At 35.5% G+C, this 19,401-nt stretch overlaps 2 protein-coding genes across 4 annotated transcripts in view; both read right to left on the bottom strand.

Annotated features, from left to right (window-relative positions):
- The window catches only part of LOC131525770 (CUGBP Elav-like family member 3), a 69,788-nt gene extending 58,342 nt beyond the window's left edge, over nt 1-11,446 (bottom strand). For all 3 annotated transcript variants that reach the window (XM_058753705.1, XM_058753704.1, XM_058753706.1), the window contains exon 1: nt 11,025-11,446. In XM_058753705.1, the coding sequence (XP_058609688.1) occupies nt 11,025-11,217 (193 nt within the window). In that variant the 5' untranslated portion in view covers nt 11,218-11,446. The remainder of the gene's footprint in view (nt 1-11,024) is intronic.
- An 835-nt stretch (nt 11,447-12,281) lies between these two features.
- On the bottom strand, nt 12,282-19,290 carry ciarta (circadian associated repressor of transcription a). Its single transcript, XM_058754380.1, has 6 exons — nt 19,039-19,290; nt 16,362-16,663; nt 15,650-15,725; nt 15,110-15,188; nt 14,852-14,999; nt 12,282-14,368 (listed from the first exon to the last, which is right to left on the bottom strand). The coding sequence occupies exons 2-6, from the start codon at nt 16,659-16,661 to the stop codon at nt 13,892-13,894; spliced, it is 1,080 nt and encodes a 359-aa protein (XP_058610363.1). The 5' UTR covers nt 16,662-16,663; nt 19,039-19,290; the 3' UTR covers nt 12,282-13,891.
- Between the last annotated feature and the right edge of the window lie 111 nt (nt 19,291-19,401).

Below are 19,401 nucleotides of genomic sequence, written 5' to 3'. Positions count from 1 at the left end.
AATACTTCCAGAAACCAATTGCGGTACTAGACTGTCAGTAATTTTACTGTCAGTGACGAGTGTCACTAATCTTAAACATTGGCATTTTCAGGTTTCACAGAACGAGCGAGTCACCTGATCGATTCAGTTTATGATTTAGAACAATGACTCCAGATCAACTTACAATTAGGTTTGACCAATTCATCCAATGTTTTCCCATCTAAACATAATAATTATGAAATACTGCAAATAGTGTAAAATGCAAGCATTCATTAATAAAATATAAAAGAGAGCAATTTTACACTTTGAAAAGCTAATTGCACCATCTTTATGTTTATGCCGCTTTTATCTGACAACATATTCAAGAACATCATTTCATAAAGTCTGTTCTGTCATCTACACATCCAACACACATGTAAAAATGTAATTTTTGCCAATAAAGACTTCAAATGCATATCACCCATTTTAACATGAGACATGTTAGAACAAATCCAAGCACATTTAACGCAGACTCTTTCTATTTCATTACATTATGACCAATGCTTAGTATCGGTATCAGCTCCGATACTAGCATTTTCTGCCGGATAGGTTATCGGTCAGACGAGACCGATCCAAATCTGATATATCGCATATCTCTTTCCTTTGTGCTTTGAACTTTTCTATGCTGAGCGCTGCGCGTTGTGACTCCGTGTTGCTTCAAGCGCATCAATCTGCGCACGGGACGCGCATAAGTGCTTTGTGCCGCTCTGTATTGGAGCTTTTCGTATTATAATACTTTTGTGCAATGAAAAATCATTTACAGCATTTCTTGTACTGTCTTATGACAGGACAGAGCAAGAAAGACTATTAATAATCGAATGTATAGCACAGTAATGAAGGCAGCAACATATGATAGATAAGATGAGATTCTGACGGTATGATAACCTTAGATAAAAAAAATATCATGGTTTCACGGTATTGCGATTACAGCTCTAAAATATGTTATTTTTAAATGTCTGGGTAAAAAACAACAACGTTTTTTCAACTGAACACAATATATTTTATTTTTTTAAAAACATATAGAACATTTTGGAACAGTAAACATGTCAGGCTAAATAATTAAAATAAATAACTGAATTTTTGTTAATTAAATTAAGCGCAATCACTTAAGTGAGCCTAAACCTGCAGCTCAACAATAATCAGAACATAAATAAATTATTTTCTGTAAATAAATAAATAAAAAATCCTTCTAAATGGGAAAAAAAAAATGCAGTCACTTAACCTAAACCTACAGCTCAATAATCAAAAACATAATTTCTGTAAAAAAATTAAAAATTCAGTCATTAAACCTGCAGCTCAACAAGGTTTTTGGAGACATGCTCACTTTCTACACATTCATATTTCAGTCCAAGTTATGAGCGGTGAGGTACAAAGATGTGTGCACATACACATCAGGAGAGAGAGAGCGTGAGTGTGAGTGTGTCTCACACACACACACACAGTTTCTCTCCGTATAACACTCAAACAGTGGCAAAGACACCTGAGAGCCAGCAGTTTGTTTGTTTTTTTAAATGACGTGATTTTGAACAGATGTAAACAATGGAAGGAGGCTTAAAATTATAGACGTGATACCAGCTAAATTTAATTAACGTACTAAAATCGCAGAAACGTAGTACTTTAGTCTGATATTCCAAGCTCTGTAAATAACGTGAGGGAGGAAACTAGTTGAAGTTAGCTAGTTAACTAGGTATGTTATCTACCTCGGTAGCAAGCCAAATAGTATTTATTTCAACACTGAAACAACCGACGAATGGGTCTCTGTCTTGATTGAGGGTGAAAGAGGGAGAAATGAAGGCGACACATATATCGTTTGTTTACGACCTGGAAGTATTTATTTAGCGATCGCCGCTAAAACGTCATCTGTACGGAACATCGTTGTGTACGGAACATGGTTAAAAATTCCCATATGTCTTTTTTGACGGGGGAAAAAAGTTCCAGGGATTCACCTCCATTGGCCATCATCCTACACACAGGTGACTCTCACTGACTGATCACTCCAACTGGAGGAGGAGGGGCCGTGTGATTCTTTACGCTCTTCACTGCTCACAACTGAGGGAGTCCTGCACTTTCCGTCTTTGACGACACGTAAAAAACTGTGCATACCGCAGGAACGGTATAACGGGAAAATTGTAGTGGTTTTGAAACCGTGAATTTCCAAACCGCGGTATACCTTGAAACCGGTTATCGTCCCATGCTTATATCCAAGGACTCCCATCTATCATATGTTGCTGCCTTCATTACTGTGCTGTACATTTAAAATGAATTTCTATTAATTTTATAGTTTATATTTATATATAAATACATTTACTTGTTTTCATTAATGTATTTTACAACAATACAAAGAGCAATGTGTTTTAGGGATTTAGTCCTACACTTATTCACTTTTATTTGTTCCCCACTAAATAATGTTATTTCACTAAATATTTAGATTTTATAAAATTGTGCACTCATTAATTTTCCAGAATAAATTTTGCTGCCAAATTATCCACTAACCTAGTTTATAATAGTAATTTTGTCATAGATTATGATTATATATTTTTTCATTTGTTATTTTTTTTCATTAAAATGAAGTTGTCTGTGTTTAGTAGATTGTAGATAGTAGATTGTTTAACACACAAAAGAGTGACGATCAGGTCAACACACAGAAGTGTAGAAATTCTACATTGATTTAAAAAAAAAAAAAAAAACTGCGCTGGTATCGGATCGGAATCAGCCGATACTCAGAATTTTCTGGATCGGATCGGAAAAAATGGTATCGTTGCATCCCTACCACATGATGCAATAATAATATTATAAGTCTACAATGCGTTAATGCAATATCATAAAAGCTGAAAATAAATGAAAACTCCAAGACTAGGGCCCTATGACTTCCACGATGCAGAAACGCGGACGGAATAGCGGAATCCAGTCATAAAAACGGAATTTACAGTTTAATGCGGAATGTCACGGAATTTGTCAAAGTTTGGATGAATTAATCAAAAGTAGGTCAATACACTTAAATCAAAATCGCGATATGGACTAGTATCTGTAAATATTAAGCTGCAAATGTGGATTTAAATATGAATCCTGCACGTTCTGCGCGTCTCTGTATGAATGGAGCAGACGCAAGGTTTTGTTTACTACACACACAACGCGCGTGACGCTCGAGGTGATTTCAGCATCTGCCGTCTCAATGAGGACATAAATACATGAACAATATCTCCAAAACTGCTCTGAGAGTCACTTTACGAGCATTTTACCATTTCATTTGAGTAAAACTAGCGTCATATCATATTCACACAGAACTTTAAATGTATTCACAGCAAGCCATCAAAAGAAAAGTTCCGTTTAACTTAAAGACATTGTGCCAGAAATAGGCTATATTACTATTATTTAGTAGAATGTACGTAATACTACTACCACTACTACTGTTGAAAAATAATAAAACAAAATAATCACAGAAATAATCACAAAATATTTTTATTTTAATAGTAAATCCCATTTATTTGCCAAAAATATTAATGTTTAATTTTCATTAATTAAAATATAAATTAAATCAATGTTTTATGCCTTCATCTGATAACCAGTCAAATTTAAATACACAACACAGAATTTCTGAGGGGGAAAAAAACATTTCATAAGGCTACTGTAAGAATAAATAAAAATTGTTTGTATGCTTTCTGTTCCCGCAAATGTAACTTTTATAATGCGAGAAATTCCTGCACAATATTTGCTTAATCTCAGATCAAATTATGAAATGCATCCACAGCAGCGAAAAAAGAAATCACTGGTTCAAACAGTCCCTCTATAATTTAGAATTTAATTCCACAAACAGCACTGCACCGGGGTTCTCTGACTGTGGCTGAGTCCTGCAGCATCGACGTGCTCTCCGCGGCCTGCGTCGCTCGGATCTTATTCACACAAGGCTGTGTGACACGCTCTAATATTCTGAGCCGCAAACTACTGCGTGCGACTATGAAAAAATATTTATTTTAGATTTGCAGAGTTCAGTAATGTCACAGACATATCTCATGAATCCTTTCATAAACGAACAAAGTATACACAATGTAAATAAGAGATTCATTATGCAGTGTAGAGAGCTTCGTTGATTATAATGGAACTTAGTGAGATCGCGAGGAACTAAGGAGAGTGACAGATTTAATGATTATTAAGGGAGTTTGTAAATGTGATATTGATTTAATACAACAGCGGTGTCTCCTTTATGAATGAACATGCGTTTTTAAACGAATCTAGTGAGTCAATGATTCAATTACCCATTCATAAAGACAGTCACTTCCTTCATTCCTGAATGAATCAGCCGTTCGAAGGAATCAATTTAATGAATGATTCAGTGATCAAACCAGTGACTTGTCGCCAGCTGCTGGCAGTTTGTTTAATTTTTGACATATCTTTCAGTTATTCAAATAATTTAATATTTCTATAACCTATTCAATTTGCATATTTAAAATATTAATCTCAACATGAATTTATAAATTTAATTGCACTCATACCAACTCTGAGGCTCATTAAACGTCTGAAAATACACCTACAAGCCACTTTTGTGTTCTTCTGCTCCACCTCTGTACAAATTAATTTTGTTAATACTGATTAATTTGATTGATATCTTATTATTCTTATTCTAATTAGAAATTTTAAAAAGCTTATAAATATGTATTTTTAAAAATTTAACAAAAAAGATGACATACTTTTAATAAAGTTAGAAAAATGCCATAAAAATAAAATTCCCCTGTAAATCACTTTAAGGAGTCAAATATCACCCTGTAATGGGATGGCTAATTTTTGATCATAATTTTTGATTAAATATTAGAAAAAAATAATTAGCCCATATCTTCATTCAGAAGGCATAAAACTGAAAGCAACTCAAAATAATGAAACATTAAGTATTAGTTGAGTTCTTAATGTCAGTTTGAAGGAGATCATGATGTGTTTTATATAAAATTAAATTAAAAAATAATTTAAAAAAAAACAAGTAATTGAACTGGAATATATGAAATACACTGATTCTCAAAGGCATTCATAAATAGTTTTAATACAGTTCCTAATGTCAATTTGGAGGAGAGCATGAAAACTTGTTAAGCTGTTTTAAAAACCATACATTAAAATTTGTAGACATAAATAAATGAAGACGATTAATTTAGCCCCGATGTGTCAATTTGACTTGCATTCAAATAATTAGACATGCTAAAACACAGAATTTGGTAACAATAAAACATATGGTGAGAAAAAAATAAAACATTTCATACGGCCCTAAACATGTCATTTTTGTTACACTTTTAATAAATTAATTTTAAATTGTATAAGTTTCTTTTTGATTAATACAATTCAATTTGACCATTAAAAAGGAGTCCAGAAAAATTTTAACGGAAAAAACAGAATTTAGAAAAAATAAAACGGATTTCATAGGGCCCTACAAGACAATCTAAAAGCATCAAGCATGAACCAATGACTACGACGCCAATACACTAGGGGTGCTCCAATTGACCACATGCACGGAGCGCTATTTAGAATTTCCGGATAAAGATAAACCAGCTCCTAATCTTCCGGTGAAGCTCATTTTATATGTGCTATATATAGGTAGAGACTCTCACAGAAACATCTCCTGCCTCATTCTTATCAGAAACTGAGAAACAAAATAATTGCAACACCGTAAATAATGATTGTGGAATTAACATGTCATTAAAGAACATATAATTTTATATGCAAATTCTGGTAATCCCAAGAAAGTACCCATGTAAGTATAACAGTACATTTAAATGCTGACAAATAAACACTATAGTAACTGTTTAGGCAGTTAGGCTAATCTCTTAAACTATGTCTACATGGTATTCTCGATAATCAATATCTTACCTTCATAACCATGAACACATTTTTAAAATCTTATAAAATTTTAAAGCATTTATTATTTCTTAACTCTGTGTGGTAAAATTCCCATTATTAAAGGTTCAGTTTTCATTCATGAAGACGACATGAAATATGCTAAAAAAGTGTCTCGGCAAAAAATAGACTTTTTAAGATGAAAATGAAATACCTTTATAACCAAGAGATGGCAGTAGAGGATCACTCATTGGCTGCAAATGCCATTTCAACTTAGTTTTTCACGTCTTTTGATTTATTATAAAATAAATATTATAACCAATTTAGTACTTTGTCGCACTGAAGTATAAAGTATAGCAAGTGCAGGAAGTCACAAATTCACAGCCTATAATGCTGAATTATTTAAATACCTATATAGTCAAATAAAATTTAAATAAGTTGGTATAACAAATAAATGATGCATTCAATATTTTGAAATGGTTAGATTTAATTTAATAACTAGGCTACATCGTTTAAGTTTTATCCAACACAAACCTGTAGTTTTGTTAGTCTGAATTTAGTCTGAATCAGTTAATGCACAGCTTTATTTTGACATCGGCTCGTCAGATGATTCATTCCGTTGCCACTGTCAATCACAGCAATAACTCGTGGCATGATTTAACAGATTCCCTCGCGTAAATTTAACATTCGCATTTTGTCATCTCATAAACCGTTCTCAAGCTGATGATGCGCCTACCATGAAAACACAATCGAGGCAGTGTCGCATCGTCACTAAAGTTTAGAAATTAAAGTTCAGTGTTTAAACCATTCAGCGCTCACACGCTCTCCTGGAGATCGTGCGCTCATGCACACTTGCAGCGCACATACATAATGGCAGGTTCACATTACTCCATTTGCAATGTGTATGCAGTGCGTGTTTTTTCCGAGCTCATGTTAACGGATTAAAGCGTTCACAATGCAAATGGTTGTGGTGCGGCAGTGCGTTCCATGAGCATTTTAAGTCTAATTTTTGATGCGCTGCAAGCGAAGAATTAAAGTAACAGCACATTGTTTGCAGTAAATATGAACACGGATTGACATGAAAATTTAGTAATTACACCATAAATGCATATAATTAAAGTCTCCTGTGTTTCAGAGTCAACACACAAAGCTTTTTGGCACTTTTAAATAAACAAGGCAATAATAGATGGCAATCGTGGTAGTAAAACAAAGTTCTTTATGAACCGCAGGATTGCTTGTAATAAAGATTTAAATGCAAAAGAAAAGGCAGTAGAGCTGACTGTTTGTGTCAATGGTAAGTTTTAATTTAGAATGTTTGTGATAATGTAAGAAAAGTAGTTTAAATGTTTTGCCACTTGCTTGAGTAACTTATATCAATCTAGAAGCAAATGCAAAGTAAATAGCATTTAATAAAGTGTTTCTTATATTTATTGCATTTAAACATCTATGAAATTGTATTACTGTCACAGGTAGTCTCTCGGGAGTTGAGAATGACGATCGAGGCTTTGTGCAGTCTTCTGTGGGTCCTCATGTAGCTTCGAAGCCCAAAGGCAGAAGCACAGAGGCGGTTGCAAAGGGGGCAAGGTTCGCCAATAGTTGGGGCAGGGGCAGAGAATCAGTTGCAGACTCCTGTGTGAAAGCACAGTCAATGCTGCTTCTGCACTGCTTAACATACCACACATGGACTGCATACGCATTGCAAACGGAGTATGTGTGAACCTGGTGTAAAAGGCAGACTCACATACAGCTCACGAAATCAGGCTTGTACCGCGTGTAAGCTATTGTGCCACGATTGTCAAAAAATGCAGTGCATGATCAACATCAAGTGAGATAAATATATATTTTTGAAAGAATGAAATTCAGGCCCTGAATAAGTGTCTAAAAATCTTGATTGGACAATCACTATAAATAATTCTACACGATAAAAAGAAGGCTTTAAAAAGACCGGCAGATACTGCTTTCTGTAATCGGTGAATCAGCCTCAAAAAACGGAGCACCCCCTAATATACACTACCATTCAAAAGTTTGAAATTGAATCAGTAAATTGATAAAGTGGAAGTAAAAAAACACTTTGGTCATAATATGACCAAATAAATTCAATTCTTTTGAAATGTCATTATCAAAAAAAACAAATGACAGTTTCCATGAAATAAACAGCACAACTGCTTTCAACATTGACAGTAAGAGATGTTTCTCTTGAGCATCAAAGCAGTATATTAGAATGATTTCTGATGGATCATGTGACACTAAAGACTGGAACAAAAATTCAGCTTATAATATAGAAATACCGTAAATTAAAATAGAAGACAGTTATTTCAACTTTTATTACACAATATTAATGTACTACTGTATCTTTGATCAATAACTGACGACTACTTTCAAAAACAGTTAAAAAAAACCTTAAAAGTCTTACAGACTTCAAACTTTTGAATGGTAGTGTATTCTTGCATATTAGGAAACATAACTCATTCCAGGATAACCAACTCATACAGGTTTTAAATTTTTAACTTAAGCTAGAAACAAGTTATGAATAGTAATATTGTTTTATACTGTAGGTGTGTGCAATAAATAGTCAAGATAAAGTCAGATAAAACATTGCCTGCAGTTTTGTGTTTCTCTATTTATTGAAACAGCAGTGACATTTAAAGCTTTTTTTCATAAAACAATGCAAAGGAACGTCAAAGTGCACAGATCCATTTAGAGACTTATCTAAGTATGAACTATGCCATATCTATGGCATAAAGGCCAATGCACACAACAGTCCTTTAACACCTCAAGTATTTATATAGATGGAGCATTCAAGTTCCTGACACACACTCACCCTAAAGCCTCTTAAAAATCCAAAATATTACATAATTGGCACTCCTAATAGCAGAGGACACAAATCAACTGCTCAGGCTAAACCTCAACATGTCAGGACACTCGCAGAAAGCACAGCAAACAGTGATGGTAATGTTCTGGAGCAGGATGTGAACAGGATAAAACAGTACTTTTCACTTCCACACAAAAAACTTTTGTTTACTTGGCAATTGTAAAACTTTCAGCAACCGCCCAGTTAATGTGTATTTTGTCCATATGATCATTAGTGGTTCATAGATTAAGTCCCAGCAGTCCCAAGAATGTAACAAACTGCAGGCAAACAAACATTTCTGACATCCATCTCAGAATAACAACCCACCAGAGTCTTCATAACACAAATAAATTAAATTAGCACTGAAGAGGATGTTAATAAAAACCAGATTATTTTAGGTTCCACTGAACAGTGACACAATGGCTGTTTTAAAAACACAGTCTAGTGCCTGATGCCCAAAAGTGCAGCTGACTTGGAACACACCTATAGCCAAATTTGCATCAAGGAAGTTTGTGTGTAAAAGGTTTAGGTGCATCAAAATGGTTATCAATACAGCAGTTAAATTTAAAGATGACGTCATTATGCACATCAGGCTGAGGGAAGCAAAAATCTGCAAACTTTTTTATGCATTTTCACTTTGCCGATAACAGTGGAAATACTGGACAGAAACTTTGCTTATGAAAATATAGCTTATGTTGACTCTGAAGTGCTTATATGCCCAAAAATGCTGATGATTTGGAAGGAGCCTGTGACACGCACAACACAGCTGACCCTGAACACTCTTGTTCTGCCCCAAAATGCTGCTGAACCCAAACTTCCCTTACTGCCCAAAAACGCTGCTGAAACTAAACGTCCCTGTGATGCCCAAAATGTGGCTGACCCTAAACATCCCATTCTGCCGCAACATGCTGCTTACCCCAAACACCCCTATGTAATCCAAAAATGCTCTTGATCCCAAACATCTCCTTGATCACCCAAAAATGCTGCTGGTTCGAAACGTGCCTGACACCTAAAATATAGCTGACCCCAAACCCCCATAAACCTTTTCACCAACCAAAAAACATTGCTCATTTGAAACTTGTCTATGACACCCAAAGTGACCTTAAAAACCAAATTTTGCCCTAAAATGGCCAAACCCTCTTTTATTGCTCAAAAATATCGCAGATCAAAAAATGCCTACGACACCCAAAATGTAACTGACACCAAACACCCTATTCTGTCCAAAATGGCTGCTGACACCAAACACCCCCATTTAGCCAAAAAAAAGCTTCTGATGCCAAACACCATTAACTGCGCAAAAAAAAACACATTGATTTAAAACATGCATATGACACTCAGAATATGACACTGACCAGAACACCACAATTTGCCCCAAATATGACACTTGCTGACTCTGAACGCCCTATTTTGGCACAAAATGCTGCTGAACCCCAAACACCCTTTTATTTCCCAAAAACATTGCTCATTCAAAATGTACCTATGACCCCAAAATGTAGCTGACTAGAACGCTCAATTTTGCCCCAAAATGCTGCTGACCATAAACACCCCTATTCAGCCCAAAACTGTTGCTAGTCCCAAACACCTCTTCACTGCCACTAAATGTTGTTGATAAAATTGTGCCAATGACACCCAAAATGTAGCTGACACAAACCCAAACCCTGCTGATTCTAAATGTGCTTATGACACCCAAATTTCCCTTAATTCTGCCCCAAAATGCTGCTGACAACAGATACCCCATTTATTGCAAGAACATAAAAATACTGCTCACTGTAAGCGCCTCCATCCTTCCTAAAGTTGCCACTGGACTCAAATGCCCATATTTAGCTGAAAAAAGACACTCACCCTGAATGTCCCATTCTGCCCCAAAATGCTGCTGACCTCAAACACCCCTTTACTGCCCCAAAACGTTGCTGACTGGAATCGTGACAATCACATCTAAGCATCTGACCCAGAACACCCCCTATTTGGCCCAAAAATGCCGCTGACCCCAAACTCCTCTACTCCGAAAGATAATGTTTCCCAAAAGAACTGCTGCCTTGGAAGGGTCCAAAATGCTGTCTAGGAAGGCAGTTCTCTAGCTTTTGAAACACGACCTACGTCTTGACCTGATAGGAACAAGTTAGCAGTTTGCTAACTAACGTTAGCCACAACAGTTGTTCATTGGGCCGAAAAAGAAAAACTAGCCAGTCACAATTACTTATATGCTACTTTCTCACACAAATATCACACACGTCCACTTTGAAAGCCCATCTAACGCAAATTTGATCCCGTAAACAGGCTGTTGTTTCACAGCTGGACTCAGATTAGCCTACGTGCTACGGCTAACGTGCTAAATACTCACATTTGCGCAGCCACTTCATCCAGTATCTCACGATCACGCTGTGATATTTCTTGTTCTCGATGCACCAGACGGATAGTCCCTGAATGGATTCCATGGTGTTGGATACAGTCTGAAAGCGACGGTCCAAAGTAGACTCCAAGCGCGGCGATGAGCCACTATTGTGGCCGCTAACGCCTGCACTTCCAGCCGCCATTTTCCAGGTCTTCTGGTCGCGGTGCTGCCCCTCACAGGTTCATGTGTGGATACTGCAACATCATGGGACTCTGAGCCTCCATTATTCTCAATATTACAATAACAACATTAGACATGTACAGCCGAATGTCCTAGTCGTGTTTATTTGTCTTTCTTTCTTTCTTGCTTGTTTTCCAACTTTTTTCTCAGACAAAGAAAATGTGTTATACAACACAAAATTTGCTGTATTGCAGAGGTAGAAAATTCGGTCTTGTCACATTGAAGCATTTATAAATATAAAAATATTTCATTGCTCAAACATGCAAACATCCAGCAGGGGTCAGTCATGGACAGAGAGACCAAGTGAGAAAAGCAGACTTTCAAGTCATGATGATCATAATTATATATTCTCAAAAACACATTTATCATATATTCTATATATATTGGCCAGGATAAATATATAGGTTTGTATTACCTTAATATCAGAATAATTAAATAATATTAGAATAATAATACATATATAAAATACATTTTTAGTAAACTTCTTGAAAATATAGTCATAAAAACAGTTTTACATTTATATACGTCACAAAATATATTTTAATTTACATTTTAGGTATATTTCGAAATAAACTATAGGTTATTTTATGTATTGTTGTAAACTACACTACCATTTGAGTATTTGGGGTCATTTTTCAATTCTCTTTTTAAGAAATTAATATTTTCTGGAGGATCATGTAACACTAAAGACTGGAGTAATGGCTGCTGAAAATTCAGCTTTGCCATCACTGAAATAAATTACATTTTAAAATGTATTAAAATGGAAAAGTTACATTGTAATATTTTACAATATTGCTGTTTTTACAGTTTTTTTATTTTTTATTATTTAATAAAAAACAATGCAGCCTTGGTGAGCATAAGAGACTTTTAATATTAAATAAAAAAACGACCCCAAACCTTTGAATGGTATAGTGTCTATATTTAAAAATCTCTCTCTCTGTATATATTTGTTTATTTTCCTGTATGGGCTGTCATAATCAACCTCTAAAAATAGAGAATTAAAAACATAAGGAGGGCAAATTCAAATATAAGAAACTTGGAAACATTTAATGATATCAAAAAAGCGGAGCATGTTGAAAAACATTTCAGCAAACTTGACAAAAACTTTGATACAGGAACAGAAATGACTCACAAGAGAAAATGGTTTTGAATAATGAATAGAAAATAACAGTAGTGCTACAATGGCAGACTTTTCTGAAACAAATAATAATAAAAAAACTTCCTCAAAATGCTACCTTCACAATCACATGAAGCTGTTAAGTGCCATTAAATATTAATCACAACACATCTTCATATGCACTTTTCCCTTATCGTATAATCTCTATAATAATTCCAACAATATACTTACACACTGTAAAAGTATAAGTGAAAGTTGACTTAACCTAAAAAAATTGAGGAAACCCATTGCCTTAAAATTAAGTACATAATTTTTTTTTTTTTAAAGTTAAGTGAACTTGACAATTCAATTCAATTAACTTATTTTTTTAATTATCATTTACTTAATTTTAAGGCAACGGGTTTCCTCAATTTTAAGTCAACTTATCACTTTTTACAGTGCATGTATTTTTCACACGATACTCGTACAGCTGCACAAGGACGTGACTACATGCGTCTCAGTCAACATACCAATAAAGTTCTTCTCATTCCTCATGAAGCGACTACCAAATACTGCATCTCTAATGTTAGAATATATTCTACAAATAGCTAAATAAAACATGAGTCTCGTCTTCCTTAGTGTGACACACCACATACTTGTCGTCATTAATTTGAACATTAGTTTGTTTTAGAGAATGGTTAATAGTAACATAAGTCACAATGCTGAAATTCACAAATTTTAAATGGAAAAAAAAAATAAAAAAGGTGAGTACAAGGAAACTACTGTGCAATTTCCTATAATAATACTCTAGATTTCTATGACCAAATGAACTCTTATAACATGGAAGCAGAACATCATAAATGTGCAAACTGTTTTTGGCAAGAACATTTTCAATAAATTACCATTGACTCTCCAGATTATAAAATAACACTTTACGTCACATCCCATCTGTTGTTCCCGGGATTATTTTCTCTGTCTGTTAATAAATATAAAACATTGAGCTATGATAATGGACCACGGCCCACTTGCACTGACTCTTTAAGGCTGCTTACGTGAATTCGGTATCTTCAAGTAATAACGCAATAAATAAAACTGCCTCTAAAACATCCTCTCATATAATGCATTTCTATTTCATCCGATGCTCAAAGTGGTTTTCAATTCAAGTCAAAGGACTTTAAGGTAGATTGCGATCGCAGTCACACTTCTGGACGTTTTACAAGACCATTCTTCTGCTGATATCTGGCTTCCTGGTTTTAGGTTTATAAAGCAGCAGATTTTGTTGGAAGTCTGTGTTTATCAAGGAAGGCAGTGCAGTAGAGTGTTTGATAGCTGTGCATGTTTCGCCGCTCGACTGTACGGCTCGAGCGTGTATTTTAAGACACTTCTTTCATCAGTCTATTACCGTATATACACAAATCTTCTGTGCTGTACATATATGTGGCAGAATGCAAAATCTGACTAACTGAACAAAAAATTTCACTTTGTGAAAAACAATGAGTTACCAATATCAACAGACTGGAGAAATGCTTAATTCATTCATTCATTCTTTTAAAAAATTTGAAACTTCAAAATGTTGTGTGTTTAACATCTCCGCGTCAACTTGTTTTTTTGGCCCTTCTTCTTTTACAGATTTATCCAAATCTTTCTTACTAATGGTGTCTACTGGTGGGTCTGAAATAGGAGTTGTAGAGGACACCGAACAGTCCTGCATGCCCAAGCTGCTGCCATCTGTGGCTGACGGTGGTATTACAAGCGGAGATGTTCTTCCTGTTGCAGTCAGAGAACTTGTCTTTTGCCTGACTAGAAGTTTGCTGTTTTCAAAGAGATTGAGTTCAGATGTCATATTATTTTGATTTATGCAGATCGGACTGTCTTCTTCAAGTTCGCTAGACATGGTATCGGTGCTGCTGAGCCATGAGCTGCTATTGCTGGGGCTCGGCCCTCGATCGTCCTCATGAATGCGTTTGCTGCTTGAAGATCCTTGCGAGTCAGAGTCTGACCAACTTAATCTGCGTTTCTGAAAGAAAAAGATGATGTAATTTAACATCAAAGCCTTTTATGTGCCATCAAAGACAAACAATAAACCATTCCAGATTGACACCTAGACACCTATTTAGACACCCATTAACCAATATAATAGCCATACTGGTTGCTTTTCTCATATGGTTTGTTTCAAAGCATTTATATTTTGGAAAAGTTCTATTTTTCACATAAGAGCAGTTGCGGCCAATTGTAACTTTTGTGTTTTGGTATCATCCATTATTTTAGCTGAACAGCTTATGCTGCTTGATATTGCAAACTGGTATTTGTTATATTATTTAAATTTATTATCATAATCATAAACATATTGGTTTGTAAAGCAAATAGTTTTACCATTTACTGCACTTATGTTATTCCTTTGGTTATTTACCTATAATAACTAATGAATCATAAGTCTCGCACATTCACAGAAAAGAGCTTACTTCTGCATTGCAAAATAAGGTGGATATTAGCCTCTTACCTTGACAGGAATATGTAACTGGTCCTGATTCCAGCGTGATGGCAGGTTGTGGAGTGAAGGGGTGCTATCCCGATACTGAGGCCTCACCTGAGGGAACCAAATCTTTAACATCATCTCCAGCTGCAGAAGAGTGCCCATATACTTCTCCCTACAGAGGTATAGCAGGAAAATATGAATTATCAAAAGGTATTATATGTATTGGATACAATACTAAGAAATGTGTCAATGGTGAAAGTTTAACAGAATAAAATTATATACCCAAGGTCAGGTTTTTGTAGAACACCCACAATCCTTCGCAGTCTATCAATGGCAACGCTCTGTTGAAATGTGCTCAAACCTACCAAAATGAAAAAAATATGAAGAATAATCAAATATATATATATACACACACACAATTACATGTAATGGGTGGAGACTACTACCTACTAAGTTTGGGATCAAAAAGAATTTTAAATTATTTTTAATTTATGCTCACCAAGGCTGCATTTATTTGAAATTAAAAACACAGTATAAACTGTTATATAAATAATATAATAAAAGAGTTTAAATAATTGTTTTAAATGTATACTTGTTAAATTACTCCAATCTTCAGTGTCACAAAATCTTTTATTAGCAATGAAAACAGCTGTACCGCTTAAAATTTTAGTGGAAACAATGATACATTTTCTCAGCATTCTATGATGAAAAGAAAGTTCAAAACAACAGCCTTTATTTAAAATAGATTTTTTTTGTGATACTATAAATGTCTTTAATGACACTTTTATCAATCCAGTGCATGTTTACAGACTTGTGCATTACCTTTATCATATCGACCCGTTTTCAGCCCCTTCAACAGCTCCAGCAGGGGTCTGATGTACCCATGCAACTCTGCACACTGTAAGAGAAATTTATTAACATATATTTATCAAAGAAACATCTCAAAATACAGAGGCACGACAGATTTAGAAACTGCACAACACAGAGGCTTGAGCAAACTTATAAGGATCCACACTTTCCTTGATCGTTTAAAATAAAATAGCTTGATGTTCTATTAAAACACACGGCAACATTCAGAACTCAAAACATAAAAAACAAGCTCATAAAACTCATTCTGAATTTCCAAAACGTAGTGACATGAAAAAGTTCCACGCAGATCAACGCATCAACATGACCACCCACAGTTGTACATCAATGATACCCTCTAGGTGATGAGAAACAGTTAAGGTGAGACGAGCAGTTGGCATTTCTTTTTAACAAGGTTCTTTGTTGTTTCAATCAGATCCATTGTTCGTCACATTTGTGTTGTTTTGTGCATCAGTCACGATGAGGTGCAAAGCTTATATTGAAAGATGGCCGAGTTACAAACTATATTTGACATGACAGCAAGCCTATGAGTGCAAGAACATGCTCAGGAACGCTGTGCATTGCACAGATGAAAAGGACGCCTCTTAAAGGTACAGCAGCAAAAAACACTGTTCAAACAGAAATGGTCATGAAAAACAACTTGACTAATAATAAATTTTAAACTCACTTTGCGCGCAAACCTCAGGTTCCCCTCAGTGGGAATCCTTTCAGATGATGTTGAGGTCTGACCATTTTCAGCTCTACCGCTCCTCTGGTTCACAAAGGTGAGAGGCAATTTTGAATTTTGAGAGCTCCCATTGGCCACGGAGGATGGGTTTGGATCAGCCACAATTCCTGCAGCCTCGCTCTCAGAGGAAAAAACCTCTAGTTCATCCTCCGTCTGGTCACTCTCGCTGTACAGGAGACTGGGGGTCAAGGAGAGGGAATCTTGCACTTGCCATTTGGAAGGACTCCCCGGTGACAGCATCACTGAAATGTGAGAAAACAGATATATGTGAGGTGGCAGGTTGTTTAAGGCTGAGGAACGATTTGTCTCAAAGGAATGTGAAAACCGAACAGTATGAAGAATACGAAATACATCCGAGACAATGTAAACAAAAAGCGCAACAATGGGGGAAGGAGTCAGTTGATGGAACGGTCACTGGGATTGTCTTGCAAATCCCTGTTAAAACTGCAAGAAAGATTTGGAAGCATCAGCTACAATAGTTATAAAACATTTTCCATTGTATGTTGGTATTTTTCAGGAAAAAAGGTGTGTATAAATTTATACACAAAAAAAATAACGTAATTATTAATTGTAAAAAAAAAAAATTGGTTTTTTAGCAGGGTAAAGAAAATTAAACAATGAATTCATATATATATATATATATATATATATATATTTGTGTGTGTGTCTATGTATATACACACATCCGTGTGTATGTGTGTATGTATATATATATATATATTCACACACACATCCATTGAAAAGAAGTCTCATAGGCTCACAAAGGGTGCATTAACTTGATCAAAAAATACAGTAAAACTAATATTTAATATTTTAAAATGGGATTTATTCCTTATTATTTTGAAACATCATTTATTTGAAATAGAAATATATACACACACAGACCCCAATTGTTCTAAAAGTAGTGTATGTGTTTCCCATACATTGCGGCCCGCCACAATATCAAAACTGACTGCCACAAATAGATTTTCCCAAAGGCATTAACTTCGTTGAATAAACATGAGCAATGCACGTTTCAAAATCAAAACCCGGTGCGAGTGTTTTTATATCACTGTATTTCTGAAGGAAACCAACTGTCATCAGAAAATTTTGGATGTCATTTTTATTTCGTCTTGCATGTAATGTCTGATAAAGCAGCGTTTATGAGCGCGGTGCTGCTTTGTGTACAGCGTTACAGGGGAAACCTCGATCTCTCCCGCTTTAAGCGCCTCCTGCTGGCAGAGAATGAATTTGCATATATATGCCACCACAAACAGAGTGCAAGTCTGTGGGAAACACACACATATATATATACACACACACAGTCTGGTTTGCTATCCATTGCGTAATGCTTTTTCTACTTTACAGACCATATATTCTATTGCCCTACACCTAAACCTACCCCTTACAGGAAACATTCTGCATTTTTAGATTTTCAAAAAACTTCATTCTGTGTGATTTATTAGCTTGTTTACCCGTGGGGACCTCAATTTAGGTCCCCACCATGACCCGAGTCCCCATGAGTCTGTGTGTATTCAGTTTTAAGTCCCCACCTGAATAGAAAAACAGGTACACACACACACACACACATATAGGCCTATATATATTAGCAGGGCACGTACAAAGCTGAACTACTGGCTTGACTGGACTTGCAGAAAACCTCTTAAGTCAAGAAACACGAGAGGTGCAAGCACCAAACAAACATTTGGGAATGCAAAGCATGGATTTAAAAAAAATAAAATAAAAACTGGATAAAGGAACACAGGGTTCATTCCAAAACTGAAATCGAGATCACAGAGATACCATAATTACAAAAATCATACTACCCATGAAGAACAGCACGCACCGTTTCTTTCACTAGGTGAAAGGGCACAAAACCACATATGGGCTGTCTCTCAGAAAACAGTCAACTACCTACAGGGGTTTTGAAAAGCACATGAATGTAATATAATAAATAAGCGTGCCTATAATGTTGTTTGGATGGACTGCTGCTAGATTTGAGCCACAGCCACGGACGGTGTAGTATTTCAGAACTGACTAAGTTCAAGAAAACAAGGGCATGTGCCTCATAAAAATAATCAGGCGGTGCCATTAAGACAAACGAACTCTCTCCAGACGGACTGTTCGGTAGTTTGTTTAAAAAAAGAAAGGAAAGACATATAGTCGTTTTAGATAAAATCGTCTACGTAAATATTTAACATTTAAAGAGCACTATTATTTATGTCGTGTTTACTAAGCTCTTGATCCATGTGGGTGTGACGCATAATCATCCATATATTAAAGCTGATAAACCAACAGAAAGTAATGAATATTCTTTACATAAAAATGAAAAATAATTCAAAAGTGATAATCAAAAACATTGACCATATGTGGAAAAATACAACAGCTGAAAAAAACAAACCGATACTGATGAACTCCACATATTCACTAGTGTCAGATTGTGATAAAATGTCCTACTTTGCATATCAATTTTAATCGCAATTATTGCATCAAAAATGTTTAAAAGCAGACTGACAAAACAAAGGAATAATTCAGCTCCACGTGACATAAACAAACATCAAGCACGATGCTCGACACGTGAAGCATTTCTGGAGTTTAACGGATATATATTTTAAATAAAATAAATAAACATCCTTACCTTAATGCTGGGTCGTTTCTGGATCTGTAACGTTACCACAACAAGCTGGTGTCCAGCGCCACTGACACAACCTGACGCGATGCTCGTAAGCGAAAAAGTATTTTCATATACTTTATTGCTTAATAAGACGGTGAGCCGACGTTTTGTTCGTACGCACTATTGTCCTGAGAAAAAATTATGGACTTCTATCCTCCTCCTTTCTCCACCAACATCACTTTACAGCGAGGGACAACATGTGAATTGCTACACGTGCTGGACAAAAGCCAAAGCAGACTGCGCTCCCATTGGCTGGCAGATGAGAATCGAGTCGCTGATTGGACGGAAAGTAGATCCAATCCCTAAAAGTCTGAGCCGTGATTGGTC

The sequence above is a fragment of the Onychostoma macrolepis genome, chromosome 19 (genome assembly GCF_012432095.1).
Source record: "Onychostoma macrolepis isolate SWU-2019 chromosome 19, ASM1243209v1, whole genome shotgun sequence".
Taxonomy (NCBI): domain Eukaryota; kingdom Metazoa; phylum Chordata; class Actinopteri; order Cypriniformes; family Cyprinidae; genus Onychostoma; species Onychostoma macrolepis.
This window is presented reverse-complemented; position numbering and strand designations above follow the sequence as displayed.

Bases quoted from the DNA above. Each gene is read 5' to 3' on its own strand.
- ciarta (XM_058754380.1), bottom strand. From the start codon at position 16,661: ATGCTGTCACCGGGGAGTCCTTCCAAATGGCAAGTGCAAGATTCCCTC. The intron at 15,000-15,109 runs GTATATAATTTT...ATACCTCTGTAG, and splicing joins CTACAAAAACCTGACCTTGG to GGAGAAGTATATGGGCACTC. The intron at 14,369-14,851 runs GTAAGAGGCTAA...TTTTTCTTTCAG, and splicing joins AGTTACATATTCCTGTCAAG to AAACGCAGATTAAGTTGGTC.